Here is a 20,152-nt window from a genome sequence, read left to right as displayed (position 1 = left end):
CTGCTTTATGTTCAGGTCAGCTTCAGGTCACCAAATCCCTCTGCCATTTCTACAGCTCTGTGTCCCCAAACCCCGAGGCATGCATTACGTACCACGAGCACTGGCTGACCCTCGCTCAGCAACTCAGGGACCGGGAGATGGAGGGGAGGCTGCTGGAGTCCCTCGGGCAGCTGTATCGGAACCTAAACACTGCCAGGTGAGTCCAGGCTCAGGGCCGGTCCTGGAAACATCTTTTCTTCCTTAAATTGTTTTCCTCAGGAAGTCAAAGCCAAATGCACACGGTATGTTTATGGCATCGTGGAAAAGGACACGCGCTCTGCAGCCATCACACAGGATGCAAACCCAGTGCCACCCGTCCCTTGTTAGCTGTGGGACTTTGGGCAAGTGTTTATATTTCTCTGTGCCTCGGATTCCTCACCAGTGAATGCACATGGGACACTTGGAACAGTGCCTAACAGGCAGGAAGGGCTCAGTCATATTGGCGATGTTACAGTCACCTGTGTGTTTCCTTAACAACCCCATATGTGACCACAGCTGACAGTGCATAAATAGAGAGGTGGCAGTTATGCTGAGGACCATAGATTCCTCAGGTCTTCCTTATCTGAGGGCCATTGGTGTTAGAGAAGGACACAAAGTAAATAAGTCCATGGAAATCAGGGGTGTAAAATTTTACAGTAAATTTTGATTGGAACCTTACCTTTAAAATGAAGTTGGAAATGATGAAACTAAGTTTATTTTCACATTTTAGTTAAGAGGCCTAGGTTATAATTGCAACTATGCGCTGAGTTTTAGAATTCACATACAACAAAAGAAATGTTGGCTTTTTAGCTTAATTGTGTTGGCAGAATTGTGTAACAGCACAGTTAATCATTCTTTGTTTTGTGATTGACTTTTTGGCACCCTCTTAGAAAGACTCAATTTTGTAAAAAATATACCAGAACTTGACTGTATTACCCAGAGGCTTCTTTTCACTCTTTAATATTTAACTTTTTCTCTGGTGAACCATCCTACCATCTCTTGCTGATTTTCCCTTTTCTATCACTGGTCAAATCTGCCTGATCCTCCTTTGCTGGTGGCATGGCCTTCCGTTCTGCTCTCAGACAAGCCTTTAATTGATTCCATTAAATTCTGCATGGTTTGCAAGATACTTAGTTTCACTTTGCAACAGATTAGCATTGCAGCATTGTATTCATAATTATGAATGACTTCTAACAGAGCAGGCATAATCACTAGTGTTGAGCAGAGAGTCAATTGTGGAGAAGCTGTTTGAATGACAATTTTTGCTGTTCTAAACAACTAGTAACCTTGGGCACCTGATAAATCAGATCACAGATAATCAGATAATTAAATCTTTGTCTTTTTCTTTTTTCTGTCCTCCACTTTATCTCTCTATCCTTCACCTCTTCCATCTCTTACAAGAATCAGGTGTCTTCCAAACCTCCCGTTGCCTTTAGTCCCAAGAAGGGAGTTTTGGATCCTTGTAGCCTGTGAGCCCTGGCCCCACCCTACTTCAATTTAGGACCCCCTAGGAGTTTGGATGGTTCTGGAGCAGATCCAGAAGGCAGGCTTGAATTAACCTTAGAGATGAAATAGTCGTATTCATGGTGAGGCATTGTGGGAATGCACTTTGGGATAGTTGGCTTTTAAGGGACTGAAGCATGAGTGGCAAGTATGTGTCAGGTTTATTGCCACCCCTCCCTCTATGCAAGCTCAATCTTGGATTAATCACTGTTCCCAGTGATTAATCACCTACCCCATTGCCATCCTTTGCGCACAGCCTCCCTCTCACCTCCAATCATCAAAAACCACTGAAATCCTAAGGGGGGAAGCCAGAGAGCAAGCCCTGGATGCTGTCAACACAGAGTGCAGAAGCCTTACCAAAGGCAGTGTGAACGATCGCTGGATTTCTTTGGTAATGGGGACAGAAGAGAGCGGCGAAGGAGTGGGGCTGCAGTTGGTCCAAGAAGTGGCTGGAGGAAGTCGGAAGCCACGGAGCTGGGAGGGGAGTGGCCAAAACTGGATTAGGAACAGGAAACCTGGGCCTGCCATGAGCTAGTGACCTGTCCTTAAACAAGTCAGTTCTCCTTTTGGTTACTCCATTTATAAGGTTAAACTGAATGAGGTGCCTTCCGGTTTTAAATGTTGAGTCTAGGACCAGCCAGCTATGCTATGTTGATGCTGGCAATAGCCCTATTAGTACCAGAATTCCTGCAGCTTCCAAAGAATCTTGAATTTGAGGGGCATATTCTTAAAGTTGTGGGCCTTCTAAAGGGCCTTTTAGATCAGAGACCTAAGCTTTTGGGGCTTTGAAAGACTCTGCAGTAGCTTCAGAAGGTCTTGATATAGTGACTGTAAATTTGATGTGGGCAGATGTTGTGTCTAGCACAGAACTTGGCATAGAGGACACATACACCACGCAGTTGTGTGGTCAGCCAAGTAGTTAGTTAATTAGTTATTTTGTCCACTAGCTCACAGCCCTGAGCTGCAGCTGATTTGGCTGTCTGAGAGGAGATTAAAACAGAGAATGAGGAAGTTTGCCCTTGGTTTCTTGCTCAGGGTTCAGGTAAGGGGGAAAAGGTGCTTGCAACTTGAAGGCAGGCTTTCTGATCTTCAGTGACAGTTACAGTTCTCAGACTACTGTTACTGGAACCTCAGATGCCCTTACCAGCAGCCTGTTTAGAACCTGCCTACAGAATATTAGCTACAGAACACAGTGGGTCTATTCTTGGAGAGTTTGCACTCACAAGGAGGTAGATACCAGATAGTGAATTAAAATATTGGAGATTTCTACCCAAGTCAAAAATAAGTTTTTTTTTCTAAAGTTGTTTAAAATTCTATTATGTTTGCTTATGGTAAAAAAAAATATTAAACCAGTATTGAAGGTTATAGCTGAAAAGTAAAGATCCCCTCCCAACTTGCCTTTCCCTAAGCCTCTTCGGAAGTAACTACTTACAGATTTTTAAATATCCATCAAGAATATTCCATATGTATGAAAGATTATATATGATATATATTCTCCATATTAAATATACATTAGGTATAAATAATATGCACTTTTTAGTTAAATGGGATCTGATAAAATTTGTTATATGATACATTCTGCTGTTATTTGTTTTTTTCATTTAAAAATGTCACTATGCAATGATTCAAAATTTCATCCTACTATATGAATCCTTTTGATGTATTGGGTACTGTGATGGGTAGTGAGGAATTCAATGGTTAGATGGTCAGGAGAACAATTTTCAAAAGAACTGTCCGATAACGGAGCAGTCTACCCTATATGAGAGTGAGTGTGTCAAAATTACAAATATTCAAGCACAGGCCGGCTACTCAGGAATCTTACAGAATAATGTCCTGAAATGAGCTCTTTATAGCAGTTTATTGAGATACAATCATATAACATAAATTGAGTCTTCATAACATAAATTGAGTCTTGTAAGTATACAATTCAGTGATTTTTAGCATATTCACCGAGTTTCGTAACCATCACCACTATCTAATTTTGGAATATTTTCATAACTCCCAAAAGAAACCCTATACCCATCAGTAGTCAGTCCTCATTAATCAACCCCCACCTAGCCTGGCAACCACTATAATCTACTTTCTGTCTCTATGGATTTGCCTGTTCTGAACGTTTCATGTAAATGGAATCATACAAGATACGGCCCTTTGGGACTGGCTTCTTTGACTTAGGGTAATGTTTTCAAAGTTTATCCATGGTGTCATATGTATCGGTACTTCATTCCTTTTTCTTCTGAGTGATAGTCTACTGAAGGATGTGTCACATTTATTTATCTAGTCGTAAGTTCGTAAACACGAATTGTTTCCACTTTGTAGCTGTTATGACTAATGCTGCTGTGAACATTTGTGAACAAGTTTTTGTTTGAATATATTTTTCCGACTCTTTGAGTATGTACCTAGGAGTGGAATTTCAGGGTCATATCGTCTCTCTATATATAAACTGGGGAACTGCTAAAGTAGGTGCACAATTTTACATTCCCCTTAGCAATATTTGAGGGTTCTAATGTTTCTCACGTTCTCACCAACACTTGTTATTGTCCATCTGTTTATTTTAGCCATCAGGTATGAAGTGACATCTCATTGTGGGTTTGATTTACTTTTTCCTAATGACTAAGATGTTGAGCTCCATTTCATGTGCTTACTGGTCATTTCTGTATCTTCTTTGAAGAAATGTCTATTTAAATCATTTGTCCAGTTTTTAATCGTGTTGTCTGTCTTTTAATTGTTGAGTTGGGAGAGTTCTGTATATATTTTGGTAAAAATCTCTTATCAGATGTATGATTTGCAAATATTTTTCCCAATCCATGTTTTCTTTTCACTTCCTTGATGGCATCTTTTGAAGCTCAAATGTTTTTAATTTTGATGAAGCTCAGTTTATCTACCTAAAAAAAAAAACATTGCCTAATCCAAGGTCACAAAATTTACCCCTTTGCTTCCTTCTTAGACTTTTGTAGTTTTAGCTCTTACATTTGGGTCAGTCAGCCATTTTGAGTTAATTTTTGATTATGGTATGAGGTAGGGGTCCAGTTTCATACTTTTGTGTGAATATCCAGTTGCCCAAGTACCACTTGTTAAAAAAATTATTTTTCCCCATTGAATGTCTTTTACACCCTGTTTAAAATCAATTGACCATAAATGTAAGGGTTTATTTCTGGGTGCTAAATTCTATTCTATAGATCTATATGTCTAGACTACATATTGTGTTTATTATAGCTTCAAGGTAAGTTTTACATTGGGAGGCATGAGTCTTCCAAACTTGTTATTCTTTTTCAAGATTGTTTTGCTATTTTGGGCCTCTTGTCTTTCTATATGAAATTTTCAGTTTTTGCAAAGAAGCTAGCTGGGTTTTAATAGGGATAATGTTGAATCTGTGGATCAGTTTGGGTAGTATTGCCATCTTAACAATATCATGCCTTCCAGTTCATGAACCTGGGATGTCTTTTCATTTACATGCTTTAATCCCTTTCAACAGTGTGTTGTGGTTTTTAGAATATCACTTTTTCACTTCTTTTGCTAAATATTCTGAAGTAATTTTTGATGCTATAGTAAATGGAATTGTCTTCTTAATTTCAGTTTCAGATTATTCACTGACAGAGTTAGAAATACAGTTGACTTTTATGTGTATTCTTTTTATTTCTGTAGTTATTTCTGTTAGTGGTAATGTCCCCACTTTAGTTCCTAGTCTGTTGTCTTATTCTTTTTGGTCAGAATAACCAAAGATTTGCCTCTTAAAAATCTTTTTAAAGGAACCAACTTTTGATTTTATTGATTTTCTCTATTGTTTTTCTATCCTCTACATCATTTTCTTTCTGAATTATTATTTTTCTTTATTCTTCTGGCTTTGGGTTTACTTTGCTCTTTTTTTTTTCCCCCAAGTGTCTTAAGTTGGAATGTTAGGTTATTGATTTGAGATCTTTCTTCTTTTTTAATATACATACTTACAGCTGTAAGTTTTTCTCTGAGCACTGCTTTCACTCTGTTCGCTCCAATTTTGATATGTTGTATCTTTGTGTTCATGCATCTCAAAGTATTTTATAATAGCCCTTGTGATTTTTTTTTTGACCTCCTGGTTATATAGGAGTGTTGTTTAATTTTCACATATTTGCAAATTCCCCAAGTTTCCTTATGCTATCAGTTTCTGATTTCATTCCATTATGGTGGGAGAACATCCTTTGTATGATTTCCTTTTGAATTTGTTGAGAAGGCCTGAATTTATTGAGAAAGTCTTAACATACGGTCTTTTCTAGGGGATGTTCCCTGTACCCTTGAGACGAATGTGTATTCTGCCACTCATTGTAGTCTTATTATAAATGTCTGTTAGGTCTAGTTGATTCATAGTTAAAGTCTTCTATTTCTTTTTGTTCTTATGTCTAGTTGTTCTATCCATTATTAAAAGTGGGATGTTGAAATCTTCAGGTATGATTGTTGCATTGTCTATTTCTCCTTTCAGTTCTGTCGGCTTTTATTTCATATATTTTGAGGCTTTATTTTTAGGTGCATTATGTTTCTAATTTTTATGTCTTCCTAACAGAATAACTCTTTTATCATAAACTTATCTTCATTGTCTTTAGTGACAGGTTTGGTATTTTCATCTGATAATAGTATAGTCACTCTGTACTTTTTTTGGAGGTTTTTTTGGTGGTTTATCTTTTTTCCATGCTTTTTATCTATTTGTGTCTTTGAATCTAAAGTGTTGTCTCTTATAGACAGCATATAGTTGAATCATAATTTTTGCTGTTTTCTTTTAAAAAATCCATCCTGCCAATCTGTCTTTTGAGTGAAGTAGTCAATTTATTTATTTATTTATTTATTTATTTATTTATTTATTTATTTATATTGACATATAGTTGATTTACAGCTTTGTGTTAGTTTCTGCTGTACAGCATAGTGATTCAGTCATATATGTATATACATATACATACATATATGTATTCTTTTTCATTATAGGCTATTACAAGATATTGAATATAGTTCCCTGTGCTATCCAGTAAGACCTTGTTGTTTATCTGTTTTATATATAGTCGTTAGTATCTGCAAATCTCAAACTCCTAATTTGTCCCTCCCCCTGCTTTCCCCTTTGGTAACCATAAATTTGTTTTTTCTATATGAGTCTGTTTCTATTTTGTAAATAAGTTCATTTGTATCACTTTTTTAGATTCAGTCCATTTACATTTAATGAAACTACTGGTAAGGTAGGATTTATGTATTTTGCTGTTTTTTTTTAATGTATCGTATCTTTTGAAAATTCCTCCTCTTCCTCCTTCTTTTGTGTTAAGCAGATATTTTCTATTGTGCCACTTTAACTTCCTTGTCATTTCTTTTACTATATTTCTTTCAGCTATTTTCTTAGTGGTTACCCTGGGGGTTATAACGGATACCTTAATTTATAACAAGCTTAGGTGTTTCCTGGGCATGCACACAGTTTTGAACATGTGTGGTCTTCTAGATTCTTGGGATTATGTTGCAGCTTTTCAAAGTCTCCTATAGACATTTCATTTCCAATTTTTCCTTTTATTTATTTATTTATTTATTTATTTATTTATTTATTTAATTTGTCAGCTTCTTGTTTGCTCCAAATGTTTTCACCACCTCACGCAGCAGCAGTGTTAAACAATTGCTGCTGATCTTTTGGGACAAACACCCCAGGGAAAAGAGTGTTTTAAACTGAGCGTGCTCTGAGTTAATTTAAATAAAACAAGCTGTCAGAGTGGAGGCTTTGAGGGAACTTCCAGGCAGGTAAAATAGTGACAATTACCTGGGATTAGAATGCTGGGGAATTCCAAACTCATCGTGCCCCTTCCAGTGGTTACTAGGCTGCTTGTTTTTCCAGCTACCACAATTAAGAGACTTTTACCTTTTAAGGCTGCCACAAAGCTGGGGAGAGAAGATGCCCCTAGAGCAAGTTAAAAAGCAACAGAACTCACTATTCTTAACATGATGCAACTGTTGTTCTTCAATAACCATTCCCTGAATAGTTGCAAGTTAATTTCCAGAGTTCTGAAAAATTTGGTTGTGGCAATTTTTGCCAGTGTTCTCATAGCTTTTATGGGAGATTGATTTTTGGAGGTCCTTAATTTATTGTTCTGAAAGTGGATCCAGATTAGAGTTTTTTAATTCTAATATTCTGTAATTCTAAGATATGAGATTTTTATTTGTGTAATTGGGAGGAAATAAACATCCACTTTTCCTGCTTTCCCACTAACAAGAGTGATACTAAGAGGAAGATGGGAAGTGCCCTAGGTGTAAGAGGAAACCTCTGCAAACATAAAGTGGTTATCCCTTTGCGGGATGCTCATTTCATCAAGGAGAACATTGCTATAATGCTATATTTATTTAGCATGTATAAATCACCTACTTCTACAAAGCCCTCATGAAAAAAAAGAACAAAGACCAGCTAACAGACATAGATAAACAGGTGTTTCCATGCACCTGGAGGTGGTTACTGTAATTGAGCTGTAAGCTTCCTGGTAGCTGAGGTAAAAAGGGAAAAACCATACGAGGTTCTCACTGTCTGATTAAAGAACATAAACAAATGTATCTGTTGAAGAAAATTTTTTCCTGGCACTGATTTCTAGGAGGAACTTATTAAGTGAGTTTTGATGTAATGGACACATTTTTTTCAACTAAACTCCCCCCCATGGAATTTCCATTCTTACAAAGCTCAAAGCCGTAGCAGGAAAAGGCAGGAAATGTTCACGGGTGAGGTGGTGGACATCTGCAGGGGCAGGTTTGGAGGGAGAGGAACGAATGTTTTCAGCTGAGGGTTGGGAGATCTGTCAGGGAAAGCTTCGTGAAGGTGGTAGCATTTGAAGATGCCCTTGAGGGTTAAGAAAGATTTTGAAAAGTAAAGAAGTGTAAAAGAATAGCATTTGGGGCCAAGGGAATAGCCATAGCAATGGAAAAGTGAGGACACATTTGAAAGACATTCTGTTTAACAGACCGAGTTTGGTGTTTCTCTGAGTGTATGTATTAAAGGAGAGAGAAGAATCCAGTCTGACCCCTAGGAGGGGATGGGAGGTTGGGTAGGGGTCAGTGGTTGCAGGACGAGCACAGTCAGCATCTGTAGTGAAAATGGTGCTCATAATAGTAACAGAAGGTGTTCAGTAAGCATGCACTGATTACCAAACAATATGCAATCTCAGGATAACCATATGAGGGAGAAAGAGTTGTATAAATTGAGAGCTAAAGAAGCAAAGTAACTTGCACGAAGGCACACAGCAGAGATTTATACCCAGTCTGTGTCTAGAATAGGAGTCAGCAAACTTTTTAATGAACGTCAGATAGTAAATGTTTTAGGCTTTCTGTCCATGTGGTCTCTCTCACAAGTACTCCACTATGCAGTTGTAGCGTTAAGACAACCATAAATAATGTGTAAATGAATGTGTCTGTGTTCCCCTAAGACTTTGTTTACAAAAGCAGGTGGAAGGCTGGATTTGGCTCATGGGTCATAGTTTGCCAACCTTTTGCCTAGAGTGAGTGTTCTTAACTACTCTGTATGTATTCTGCCGGCTCAGACAATAATTTTCACTCTCCATAAGCAACAGATGTAGATGACTATATGGTGAAACCTCTCAGAATTGTATGGATGAGAACGGCCTCATTTGTTTTCTGTTGTGACCCCTGCCTGCTACAGAGGGTCTAGACTGCTTATGTTGCTGGCGATTAGGTTCTTGTCGCAGAAAGAATTCAGCGACTTGGAAGTTAAAGTAAAGTGAGGATTTATTAAGGGATAGATAGTACACTCTCGGAGAGAGAGCAGGTAGGCTTGGGTGAGCAGCTGTGCTGAGTTTCTTTGGCAAGTTGGTTACATAGGGTGTCAAAATGAATGGGTGGAATATTCATTGGGGAGGGAAGGGTTTGGGGTTGTATTCCCTGATTTCCATCCCAACTCCACTTTCCTGAGGGGAAGAGGGATTTTTGTCCTTATTTAGTCTGGATCAGAAGTATCATGGTGTCGGCATAATGGGTACTTCTAATCTGCAAGGCTAATTTTATTGTAATGAGGGCATAATGAGCATAATGTTACATTCAGACACTGGAGACTCCTGCCCTTTCCCACCTTTCTTTGCTTGCCTGCAGGACGCTTGTCAGCCCAAATGTGTGATTTCTTCTCAGTCCAGAGGTTCCTGATTTTCTCTGTCTGCCTGAGGACCCTTGCAATTTACAAAATGTATGGTTTCTTGCCATTTGGCCTGTACCCCTCCTTTTTTTCTGTCTATTCCCGCCATTTGGCGTCTCTCTTTCTCTGCTATATCTAGCTATCTGCCTGCTCTAACACTGATACCACCTGTTTTATGGCATTAGTGCAGATCCCTGACTCCTCAATTTAAGGAGGTTTTCATTACCCATACTGCCTTTCTACTCATTTGTATTCCTCCTATTTGAAAGGTTTTTCTCTAGGATTTGGTGATGGGTAATAAGGAAAGGCAAGCAGATGATGAAAACTTTGGCTCAGCCTTCAGGATTTTGCCGTGGCACACTTTGCTGTCTGTCTGTTCAATACCTTCTGAGTCTTGCTCTCTCTGTCTCCAGGGTGATAACTACAGAATCTGCTTTGATAAAGTTTTTCAGTCTCTCAGTGAGAGAGGTCTTTAGAGGGTCTTGCCTTCTGTTTCCAGGTGGCACAACACAGACTATACGATCGGCTGTCTACAGACTGAGCTCTAGAGCTGAACCAGGTGGGGTCCACGAAAACTTTGTGGCCCAATTGGATCGATTCAACAAATAACTTGCTGAGTACTTCCTATGGCCCAGACACTGCTAAAAGCTGTACAAATGAGATACAGTCCCTGAGCTCACAATGCTTGTCTTCTAGTTCAGGAAACAGACATTATGTACATAATCACCCAAGGTATCACATAAATGGTGCTCAGTGCCATAAAGGATGTACGTGTTATTTTTTGGAAAGAAAAAATGCCTTGTATGCAACGGGTCTTTACAAAACAATGATTCTTTGCATCTCAGTACAATAGGAGCCTAGAAGTCATTATTCCTGGCTTTTATTCTTATCTTGATCCTTCTAAATCCTATGGAACTGAAGGAGAAATGCTTCAACATTTGGTTTTCACTATAGCTGATACAACTAATCCGTAACATTTCTGGAATCCTAACCAAGGGAAGAATTTCCTTTGCTGACATGTTCTCATTTGGTCACAAGGCTAGGATATATATCACCACCTAGCTTTTGCAAATGAGGACAGTTTGTTCAAGGCTTGAGGTAGCTTATGTGCTTCAAAACTTTGAGATTGTTAAAGTGGAGCAAAAGCCTTCACAAAGCTGATTTCTAGGACAGATACTGAGCACTGCTTGAGGGTGTGTGTGGGACTCTGGGGTCCGATTGTCAGGGTTAGATCCTGGTTTAAGCAGGGATTATTACCTGGTCCATGTCACTTACCCTTCAAAGCCTCATTTTTCCCATTTGTAAACAGAGATAATAATAGTACTGCTCCCTTAGTGCTCCTGTGATGATTAGAGAGGATTGTGTGTGTATAGCCCCTAGCACATGCTGTTACTGTCATTGTCATTATTACAGGACAAAACAGCAGAGAGCTTAACATGACGCTTTAGAAGTGTGCAATATGAACTTGGATAAGTTTAAAAAAAACTCACTGGGTTTCTTTATTTACAAAGTGGGCTAAGAATTCTCATTGGGTTTCTATGAGGATTAAATGAGAGAATATGTACTGAAACTTTATATCTCAACACCTGGCACAGGGTCAGCCCCTGGTGAGTGGCAGTTCTTATTATGGAAACAGCACAAGACCAGTTAGTTGAAGCTGGGATCTGGCCAGAGGTCAGGCATTGATCTAGGCAAGGCAGGGATCTGGAAAACCCCAGCAGGGGTTGGTAGGAGGAAGTCTGGGAATGTAGGTGCATTGTCATCACCTGGCCATGGGCTCATGGCTGATGTCCAGGCAGGAAGGAAGAAACAAAGACTCAACCATAGAGACTAAACCCTGGGAGCAGGACAAATGAGAAAAAGAGTAGACTGAGAGTTGGAGGAGAGGCAATACCATGGCAGGGCCCAGGTGTCGCTGGCCCAGAAATGTATGAGACTTGGGTTCAAGACTGAATCGATGCTGTTCCACCCGCTGTGCTCCTTTCTTCTTTGGTTTGGGAGCTTTGTCACACTTAGAGCCTGCAGCTGGTGGCTGGAGGACTCAGGGTGCTGGGCCATTCCAGGCCAAGCCAGTGGCTCATCTGGTGGGTGAAACAGTATAGCCACTGGTAGTGAGTGGCGATAAGAAAGAACCAAGGAAGCTGGAGACCACTTCCCAATTTTAGACCATAAGGCACTTGTGTTTTACTGGAGCTGTGGATCAGGTGAAGTCTTGGTGGAGGCCTTGGTCTTTGGAAAACCCATGCACATGGAGTCCTGAGAATGCTGTGTGAGCAGCTGGGTCTTTCTAAGTCCTGCCTTTCCCCGTGGGGTTTTTCCTGGAGAGGAATACTGACATCCTCTCTGTTCAGTCGTAGTGACCTCAGAGAGAAAATGTCCAGGATCCAATGCCTGCTCTGTGAGTTTACCCCTCTGTAATACCCCAAATCTTGCTCCTTGGGGACCTGGAGAAAATGACCATAGCCCAAGGGTCTCCTAGAACAGCAAATGGTAATAAAGAGAAACAGAGCAAGAAACAGGATCGGTGTGTAAAACCTTGTGCAAGCCACTTCCCATCTCTGGGACTGGTTTTGTCTATAAGATCAGGGGAGAGTCTCAACCCAAGCTGCACAATAGAGTCACAATAGTGACTAGTAAGGACCTTGACAAAATCCTGGTCCTTTAGCCACATCCCTAGAGTGTAGGCTAGCTTGTCATGTCCACACATTGGTGACTTTGCCTGTGTCTGCATTGTAAAGGGCTTCTGGATGATTCTAACTGCTGCTGGAATTGAGACTACTATCTAGATGGTGCTCAGTGCTCCTTCTTGTTCTAGAATTCTGAACCTGTGCAGCCTGCATTACCTATGCCTCCCTTCTTCATTAATCCTTGACGTGGGGGAAGAGTTTTCTACACAATTTCCAGAAAGTTAAAGAGTACTCCATTAAACACCAAAACTTTTGCCCTTCTTTGATTTTTCTCCTTCTGCAAACTTCACAATCTTTTTGACAATTTAGTTACCACTATGGTCATTCATTTGTACATTTATTCAATAAATATACATTTGGCATCCACTGTGTTAGGTGCTTATGAAAAAAATGTTGTAGTGTAGCTGAAAGATGAATGGACTGTGGGCCAGTAATAATAGCAGTGATAACTAACATTTAAACATTTATCAAGTGCTTACTCTATGGAGGGCACTCTTCTAAGGACTCTATCTCATTTGATCCTCACAATGATCCTCTGAGCCAGGTAGAGTTATATCCCATTGTACAGATAGGGAATTGAAGCACAGAGAGGTTCTGCACTCTCTCAAGGTCACACAGCTGGTTGAGACAGACCCAGGATTCATATCAGTCCCTGGTCTCCCTGTGTGATTTGAAACAATGTTTTTCCTCCTCTGCTGAGTGACTCAGGGCCCCTTTGAACCCTCACATTCTATGAACCCATGTTTCCCCCAGGTCCCTCAGGAGGTCCCTCACCTGCATCAAGGAGAGTCTGCGTATCTTCATCGACCTGGGGGAGAAAGACAAGGCCGCTGAGGCTTGGCTTGGGGCTGGGCGACTCCACTACCTCATGCAAGAAGATGAACTGGTGGAGCTGTACTTGCAGGTAGGCCTCCGGCAGAGCTCATCTGCTGACCTGGGCAGTGGGGGGAGGCAGCTTTACCCTCCGGAGGGGTCAGCTGGAACTAGGGAGACGTGGTGTCTTTGACATTCCTTGGAGGGACAGTCAACCCTGGGCTGCTCCCTGGACACGAGATGGAAACCAGGGCAGTCTGGCAGGCTGAACACAAGCGGCAGTGAACACACTCACACTCATACAGAGACTCACACAAGAGGCAGATCCCACGTGCATGTGTGAGCTCTCAAAGAACGTGGTGGGAGGCTTGCTCATCTCTCATGTCAGTTTTATCTCTCTTTCCAAAACTCGATACACATCTCGACTTCAGAGTTTTGCTGCAGTTTGAGGCAAGGTTGTTGTATGTTGGGTGTTAACATTGTTGTTCTTTTATGATTTTTTTTGCTTGCATACCTTTAATATCTGAGATATGGCATAGTGTAGTGATTAAGGGCATGGGCTTTGCAGAAAGAAAGGCCTGGAATCAAATCACAAGGCCATCGCTTATGAACTGTGTGACCGTAAGCTTGCTACATGAGCTCTCTGGGCTCAGTTTCTTCATGGGTGGAGCTACCTCTGGGAAAGATTAGGTGTAACATTTGCACAGTAAACACATATGCATCTATAAGCATTTACTAAGTGCTTGGGACCTAGTAAATGCTTAGTAAACAGTATTTCATCATCATCATCACTGCTGTTACGTGCACAATACTGACATTGTGATGGCATATAAGAAGATTTCTTCCGTCAAAAATATGCCTGTTATCTTTTCTCCTTCTTATTTCTCATTTTCTCCCCTTTTACTTACCCTTACTCTGTTACTTACACTCACACAAATTCACTTCCACCAAGACTTAAAAATGGTTGTATAACATTGATTGAAGGCTTACTATGCACAGGAGACTTTGTTGAGCACTTCGCATGCGTGATGTAGTTTAATCCTCACTAAAATGCGGCAGCAGTTTCTGCTGAAATTCCCGTGTGACTGATGAGTCTCACTGAGGCTGAGGAGCTTGCCTGAAGTAATAGAGCTAGTGAGTGGGGAAACCTGCACACCAGCGATGTGACTTAAAGCTTTCACTCGCAGACTGTATTCTGCCTTGGGATTTTAGAGCTGGAAGAATTATCAGAATGCAGACAATTCAGTCTTGCCTTTCACTCCCTGGCAGACGAGGTCCAGAGGGAGCTTTTGGGGTTTTTCACTGCTTGGGCAGAACTGTCTCCAGGATTCCAACTCACTATCTCTGTGTAACTGCATATGCAATAAAAATAACTGAGGGGTCTTGCGCCAGGGATTCACTGATCAGAACTAGTCCCCGCCCTCCAACTCTAGGCTGCCACCTGACTTGCGCTTCTGCACTCATTTCCACCAAGGTGAGCCGTTCTCTCCCTAAGGCTATTTGAGGTCCTGTACTGCTTCCTCATCACATTTTGTTTGGGTGTGATATGAGGTAGCTTGCTTGAGTTATAAGGAGATCATAAGGGCCAGGAGAAGGGTAATGGGGTAAAGGACACTAGCACTTGTTTGCCACTAACTATTGATGTGAATTTGAAAGCTCCTTATTCTTTCTGAGCCTCAGTTTCTCCATCTGGAAAGTGTAGGTATTGAATGAGATCACTGTTTTCCAAACTTCAGTCATTTATACGTCAAGTTTATGGTTTTGCCATATTCAGATACCTCTGTGCCATTATTTTTTTTTGTAAGATATTTCTATTTATTTATTTAATTTTTTAAAATTTAATAATAGTCATTTTACAGTGCTGTGTCAAATTCCAGTGTAGTGCACAATTCTTCAGTTATACGTGAACATACGTATATTCATTGTCATATTCTTTTTCGCTGTGAGCTACCATAAGATCTTGTATATATTTCCCTGTGTTATACAGTATAATCTTCTTTATCTATTCTACATTTTGAAATCCCAGTCTGTCCCTTCCCACCCTCCACCCCTTTGGCAACCACAAGTTTGTATTCTATGTCTGTGAGTCTGTTTCTGTTTTGTATTTATGTTCTTTTTTTTTAGATTCCACATATAAGCGATCTCATATGGTATTTTTCTTTCTCTTTCTGGCTTACTTCACTTAGAATGACATTCTCTGGGAACATCCATGTTGCTGCAAATGGCGTTATGTTGTCAGTTTTTACGGCTGAATTTCTGTGCCATTATTTACTGATTTTTCTTTGACTCAACTTCACATCAACTTAGCTTTTTACACTAAACAATGCTATCTAAAATCAGAGGTTTGATTTATTATTAATCTTTTAAAAAAAACACGTTAAAATAATACTTAACTATTAAAACCAAAGAAGTTTATGTACTGCCAAAAATCATTTCTAGGGCCACCAAAGTAATCTCTCATGGCGTGATGGGGAAATGCTGAACTAGGGAATCTTGGAGGCTTCTTACCAGCCTTGAGTGTGGGAGACCATTTAGGGTTCAGGAGAGTTTAGCAGAGGGCTAAACCAGGAGATCAGGGTCTCATTCCTGCCGGTCCTGTAGACGTTCGATCATCCTTCTCTCCACCTGTGACAGCAGTCTCTGTCTCATCCAGGCAGCCATCCAGAAAGCCCTGAAGTCAGAGGAGCCCTCTCTGGCTCTCAAGCTCTACGAGGAGGCTGGTGATGTGTTCTTCAATGGGACCCGCCACAGGCATCGCGCGGTGGAGTACTACCGCGTAAGTCCCGGGTTGTAGTCCGTGGTATCCCAGACAGGCCCTGGCACAAACGTGGGCAGGGCCACGTGGACTTCGGCCTGGGGTCCCTTCCCCTCTCTTACGGTATTTCTTTGTTGTCCCTTCCACATCCAGTGCCCACATGCTCTCCCTTTCTTCAGTCTAGCAGGCTCTCAAAGAAGGAGTCGATAAACTCTGTCATTCTCAAACTTGATAAACTATCCTTCCTGGGAGAACACACCGTAATAATTACATCTTTTAGGTGCATGGTACTTCACAGTTTGTAGCACACTTCTGTGTTGGCCAGAATGTTCCTCGGTACCATTGCTGGCATGGTGGGAGATGACTGGTCCATGGAAGAACACTTTTGCTTAAGGATTTATTAAAATATATTTTAAGAATTAAAAATGTATAATACCAGCTCAGCAAACCCATGATCTCACAGATATTATTGCAAAGAATGAGGCAAGATAATAAAAGACAGTTGATCTAAGAAATAATATTTGTTAAATAAATGTCCAAATGGTAAGCAGATATTTCAAAAATCATAATAGTTGTTCATCACTGAAGTTTGGGAAACCTCGTTATTTTATTTGATCCTTAAATTTCACTTATTCAGCTATTCATTCATTTGCTTGTTCAGTTGTTTATTCAGTCATCAAACATCTATCAAGCACCCAAAATGTGCCAGGCACTGAGCTTGGGGTCAGAAGAACAAGAAACACAATCCTGACTGTTGAGGTGTCATGATCATATGTATTTTATAGATGAGAAAACCAAGACTCAGAGAGATGAAATGACCTACCCCTAATTCTATCATAATAAAAATAGTAGAAATGACTATTGGGCCCTCTCAGGCACTATGCACATACTCCGTGTGTGTACTTTGTACATTGGCACTATGGGTGCTAAGGGAGCACGTAACTGGAAGATAACTTCCCATGTGACCTTGGGGAAAGTCATCTTCTCTTTCCTGCTCTCAGTTTCAGGAGGCCTGATGACCTTTAGTTCTTCCACCTCTAAGGTCTGGGCAGAGCAGCTAAGAGCAAGGACCAGGAGAGTGGATTGAGCAAAGCCATGCGTGGAAATATCGCATCCCTCCCCCCTCATTTTAGTCACTGCCATCCCCCCTACTCCTGGCAGTAGGATATAATATAGCCTCCTAGAGTAATGTACGTACCAGTGATTCTCGGCTAGACTAAGGCTTCTTGTGACTCTGTTCTCAGGCTGGGGCTGTTCCCTTAGCAAGGAGGATGAAGGCAGTCAGAACCGAGCTTCGGATTTTCAACAAGCTGACGGAGCTGCAGATCAGCCTGGAAGGCTATGAGAAGGCTTTGGAATTTGCCACCTTGGCGGCCAGACTCAGCACCATTGCAGGTAGGTGGTCCTAACTGTCTAGTGTTTTGAATGGGAGGAGTGACGCTCCCCAAGGAGGGGCAACAAAGCCGGAACAGCATAGGTTCTGGAGCCAGACTCTGTGGGTTCAAATCCTGGATTCAACTGTTAGGGAGCCCCCAGTGAAGCAAGCTGCTTAAAGCCTATAAGCCTCACGTTTGTCATGGGCAAATCAGGATTACAAATGGTGCCCCCATCATGCAGTTGCTATGAAGACCGAATATAATCCAGGTAAAACCCTCAGCACAGTGCTTGGTACATAATAAGTCTTTGATAAGTGTTACTTGTGCACACTAATTATATTATATTTGGTATTATTCCCTCAGTACAGAGTAAATGGTATTTTAATACCATTTACTATCCTATGCACAGGCAATGCCCCATTACAAAAGCACTGTGCATTAACTTTTTAATTGGTTAATTATTAGTCAAGTGCACATTTTCCATATGGAATTGAAATGTAAATGAAGGTCAGATTACCAATGACCTAACTCATCAAGGAGCTGAAATAGCTTGCATTTACAACAAAAGCTAATGGGAAACAATATAAGTCCTTAAGACAGAAAAAAAAAAGGCAGAATAAAGAAAGATAAACTCATCTTGAATGTTGGTACTTGAGGAAAAGCAGGTTTGCTTAGAGGAGCCTTGATTAGATGTAGGGGCAAATGAAATCTTCTGTGATGATTCTGGAAGGGACTTCTGGGCAGTCTCAAGGGCACGAGATGTGGATGGAACCAGACTTTATTGTGTCTAATTGTACTTCAGAGCTCTCTCTCTTCTCTTCCTACCTTTCCCTTTACTGTAGAAAACCTTATTTGAGTGGCTGTCTGCTGATCTCAGGAAGGCCTTGGGGGCCCAGGCAGCTCTCTCCGGAGTACTCTTTATCCTTCCCTGGATGGAAGCTGAAAGGAGGCTATATCCACCTTTTTATGCACTTCCCTGTGACTGGATTCTTCCATATCAGAGAGTTTTCTCTCCCTTGGATTTTCCGGTTTTAGTTTTGGCTTTTGGCCCTTTGAAGCTTAAAAGTGATATTTTTGGATTGCATCAAGCAGCCACCTTGCAAATACTCAAGAAACAAAATTGGAAGCCTTTGTTCTCTTTAAAAGGCTACTTTGTATTAAAGGAGTTAGTTATTGAAACAACAAACCCACCAAAAACCAAAACAACACGTTCTGGATTCATTAGACACCAGGGTTCTAAAGCATGAGTTAAAAGTGAGTAGCTTATCTGAGACCAGAAGCTGGTGAAGGGTCAGAGGGTGGCGACTCCTCATGGCAGTCGCGGAGAGCTCTCTGAAGAGAGACTTTCACGTGGAGAAGACATTTGTTACATGAAGTTACTCACTGTCGGGAATTCTTAGCTACTCTATCAAGCTAGTCTTGTCACCTGTCCCATCACAGGGATTTGGAAATAATTTTTCCCCAGAATCCTGAGTTACAGGGACATCTGCAATACGGAGAAAGTTTTCTTCAGGAATCATCCAGAAAACCTCGTCAACACACGTATTCCAATTAGCCACTCTCATAGATCCCTGTGTTTTCTTTTGCAGCACGTATCACAGGTGTGCTTTTACCTTTGTGGGATTATTTGAGGGATGTCTGTGTCCTGTGCGATAATAAGCCTCATGCAGGCAGGACCTCTTCTCCTTGGTTACTGTGTCCCAAGCTTAGTCCCTGATACCCTGGAGACCTCCAGGAGATTGTACAGAGTAAATGAGTGAACCAATGCTGTAAAGTGTCAGCTGCAGGCTATCTCTCTTAGTCTTCCTTTCCTAGGAGATCAGAGGCAGGAGCTGGTGGCCTTCCACCGTCTGGCTACTGTGTACCACTCGCTGCACATGTACGAGATGGCTGAGGACTGCTACCTGAAGACTCTGTCCCTCTGTCCACCCTGGCTGCAGAGTCCCAAGGAGGCCTTATACTACGCCAAGGTGTATTATCGTCTGGGCCGACTCACCTACCACCAGCTGAAGGTAAGAGCCAGGCTCCAGGTTCATCCAAGAGCTGCTGTCCACCTATATTCTTCCCTGACCCTGAGCCTTCAGGGTAGAGTAGAGAGGGACAGATGGGGAGTGTTGTCTCTTAGGGTGGGGAGTGGCTCTTCTGGGAACACAATAGCTCTTTCCACTTAGTCCCTTTGGAGACCTTGAGGAGGCTCCTGTCTCTGCTGAGAATACAGCTCCTAGCTCCTCTCCCTCCTTTCCCTGCTGTGATTTCTGTGGCCACTTCGTCTCTCATCCAGAAATTAATGCAACATTGTAAATTGACTACACTTTAATGAAAACAAAAACGAAAACAAACAAACAAACAACAAACATGCTTAAATAAAGAAGGTGATTTATTGGCTCAAGGAACTGGGAAGTTCAGATATAAATTTAATTTCAGATAATTTAATTTCTGGCTGCTAGTACTCAAATGTCATCATGAATTTCCCCACCTCTCTCTCTATCTCTTGGCTCTGTATGTTTCTACTTCTCTTGGTATGTTGGCCTCTTCCCTTCCAGATACTGGCAGGCTCAAGCCCACATCTAAAAGGGTGAGGGACCATTTTGTCTATTAGGTCACACTTGAAAGGCCCTGGGGACAGGTCAGCTTGAGTCATTTACACACTCCTGAAGCTCTGTGCCCAAGGTGATGCTGCTTCACGATTGTCTGAGCCTGGGTAAGGTGCCACCCTTGTGCCTGGGGAGGAGGGCCACCAGGGTTAGCAATGTCACAGAACTGCAGCAGAGTGGGCGAGGGGAGTTCCCCCAAGGAACCAGGAGAAGGGAGTGGGAAAGGATGTCGGGCAGACAAAATCCAGTGTTCTCAGAGTTCCCAGCACTACCTCCCAGCCTCTCCT

General features: G+C 41.3%; 1 protein-coding gene across 1 annotated transcript in view; it reads left to right on the top strand.

The window, feature by feature from the left end:
- Positions 1 to 20,152, top strand: part of SH3TC2 (SH3 domain and tetratricopeptide repeats 2) — a 57,000-nt gene that overhangs the window by 35,842 nt on the left and 1,006 nt on the right. Inside the window, exons 12-16 of the mRNA XM_064484427.1 lie at positions 16 to 196; positions 13,081 to 13,231; positions 15,794 to 15,916; positions 17,140 to 17,290; positions 19,087 to 19,283. Coding sequence (XP_064340497.1) covers positions 16 to 196; positions 13,081 to 13,231; positions 15,794 to 15,916; positions 17,140 to 17,290; positions 19,087 to 19,283 — 803 coding nt within the window. The remainder of the gene's footprint in view (positions 1 to 15; positions 197 to 13,080; positions 13,232 to 15,793; positions 15,917 to 17,139; positions 17,291 to 19,086; positions 19,284 to 20,152) is intronic.

This window comes from Camelus dromedarius, chromosome 3, assembly GCF_036321535.1.
Source record: "Camelus dromedarius isolate mCamDro1 chromosome 3, mCamDro1.pat, whole genome shotgun sequence".
NCBI classification, from domain to species: Eukaryota; Metazoa; Chordata; class Mammalia; order Artiodactyla; family Camelidae; genus Camelus; species Camelus dromedarius.
The sequence above is the reverse complement of the archived record's forward strand: the minus strand, read 5'-3'. Positions and strand labels throughout refer to the sequence as shown.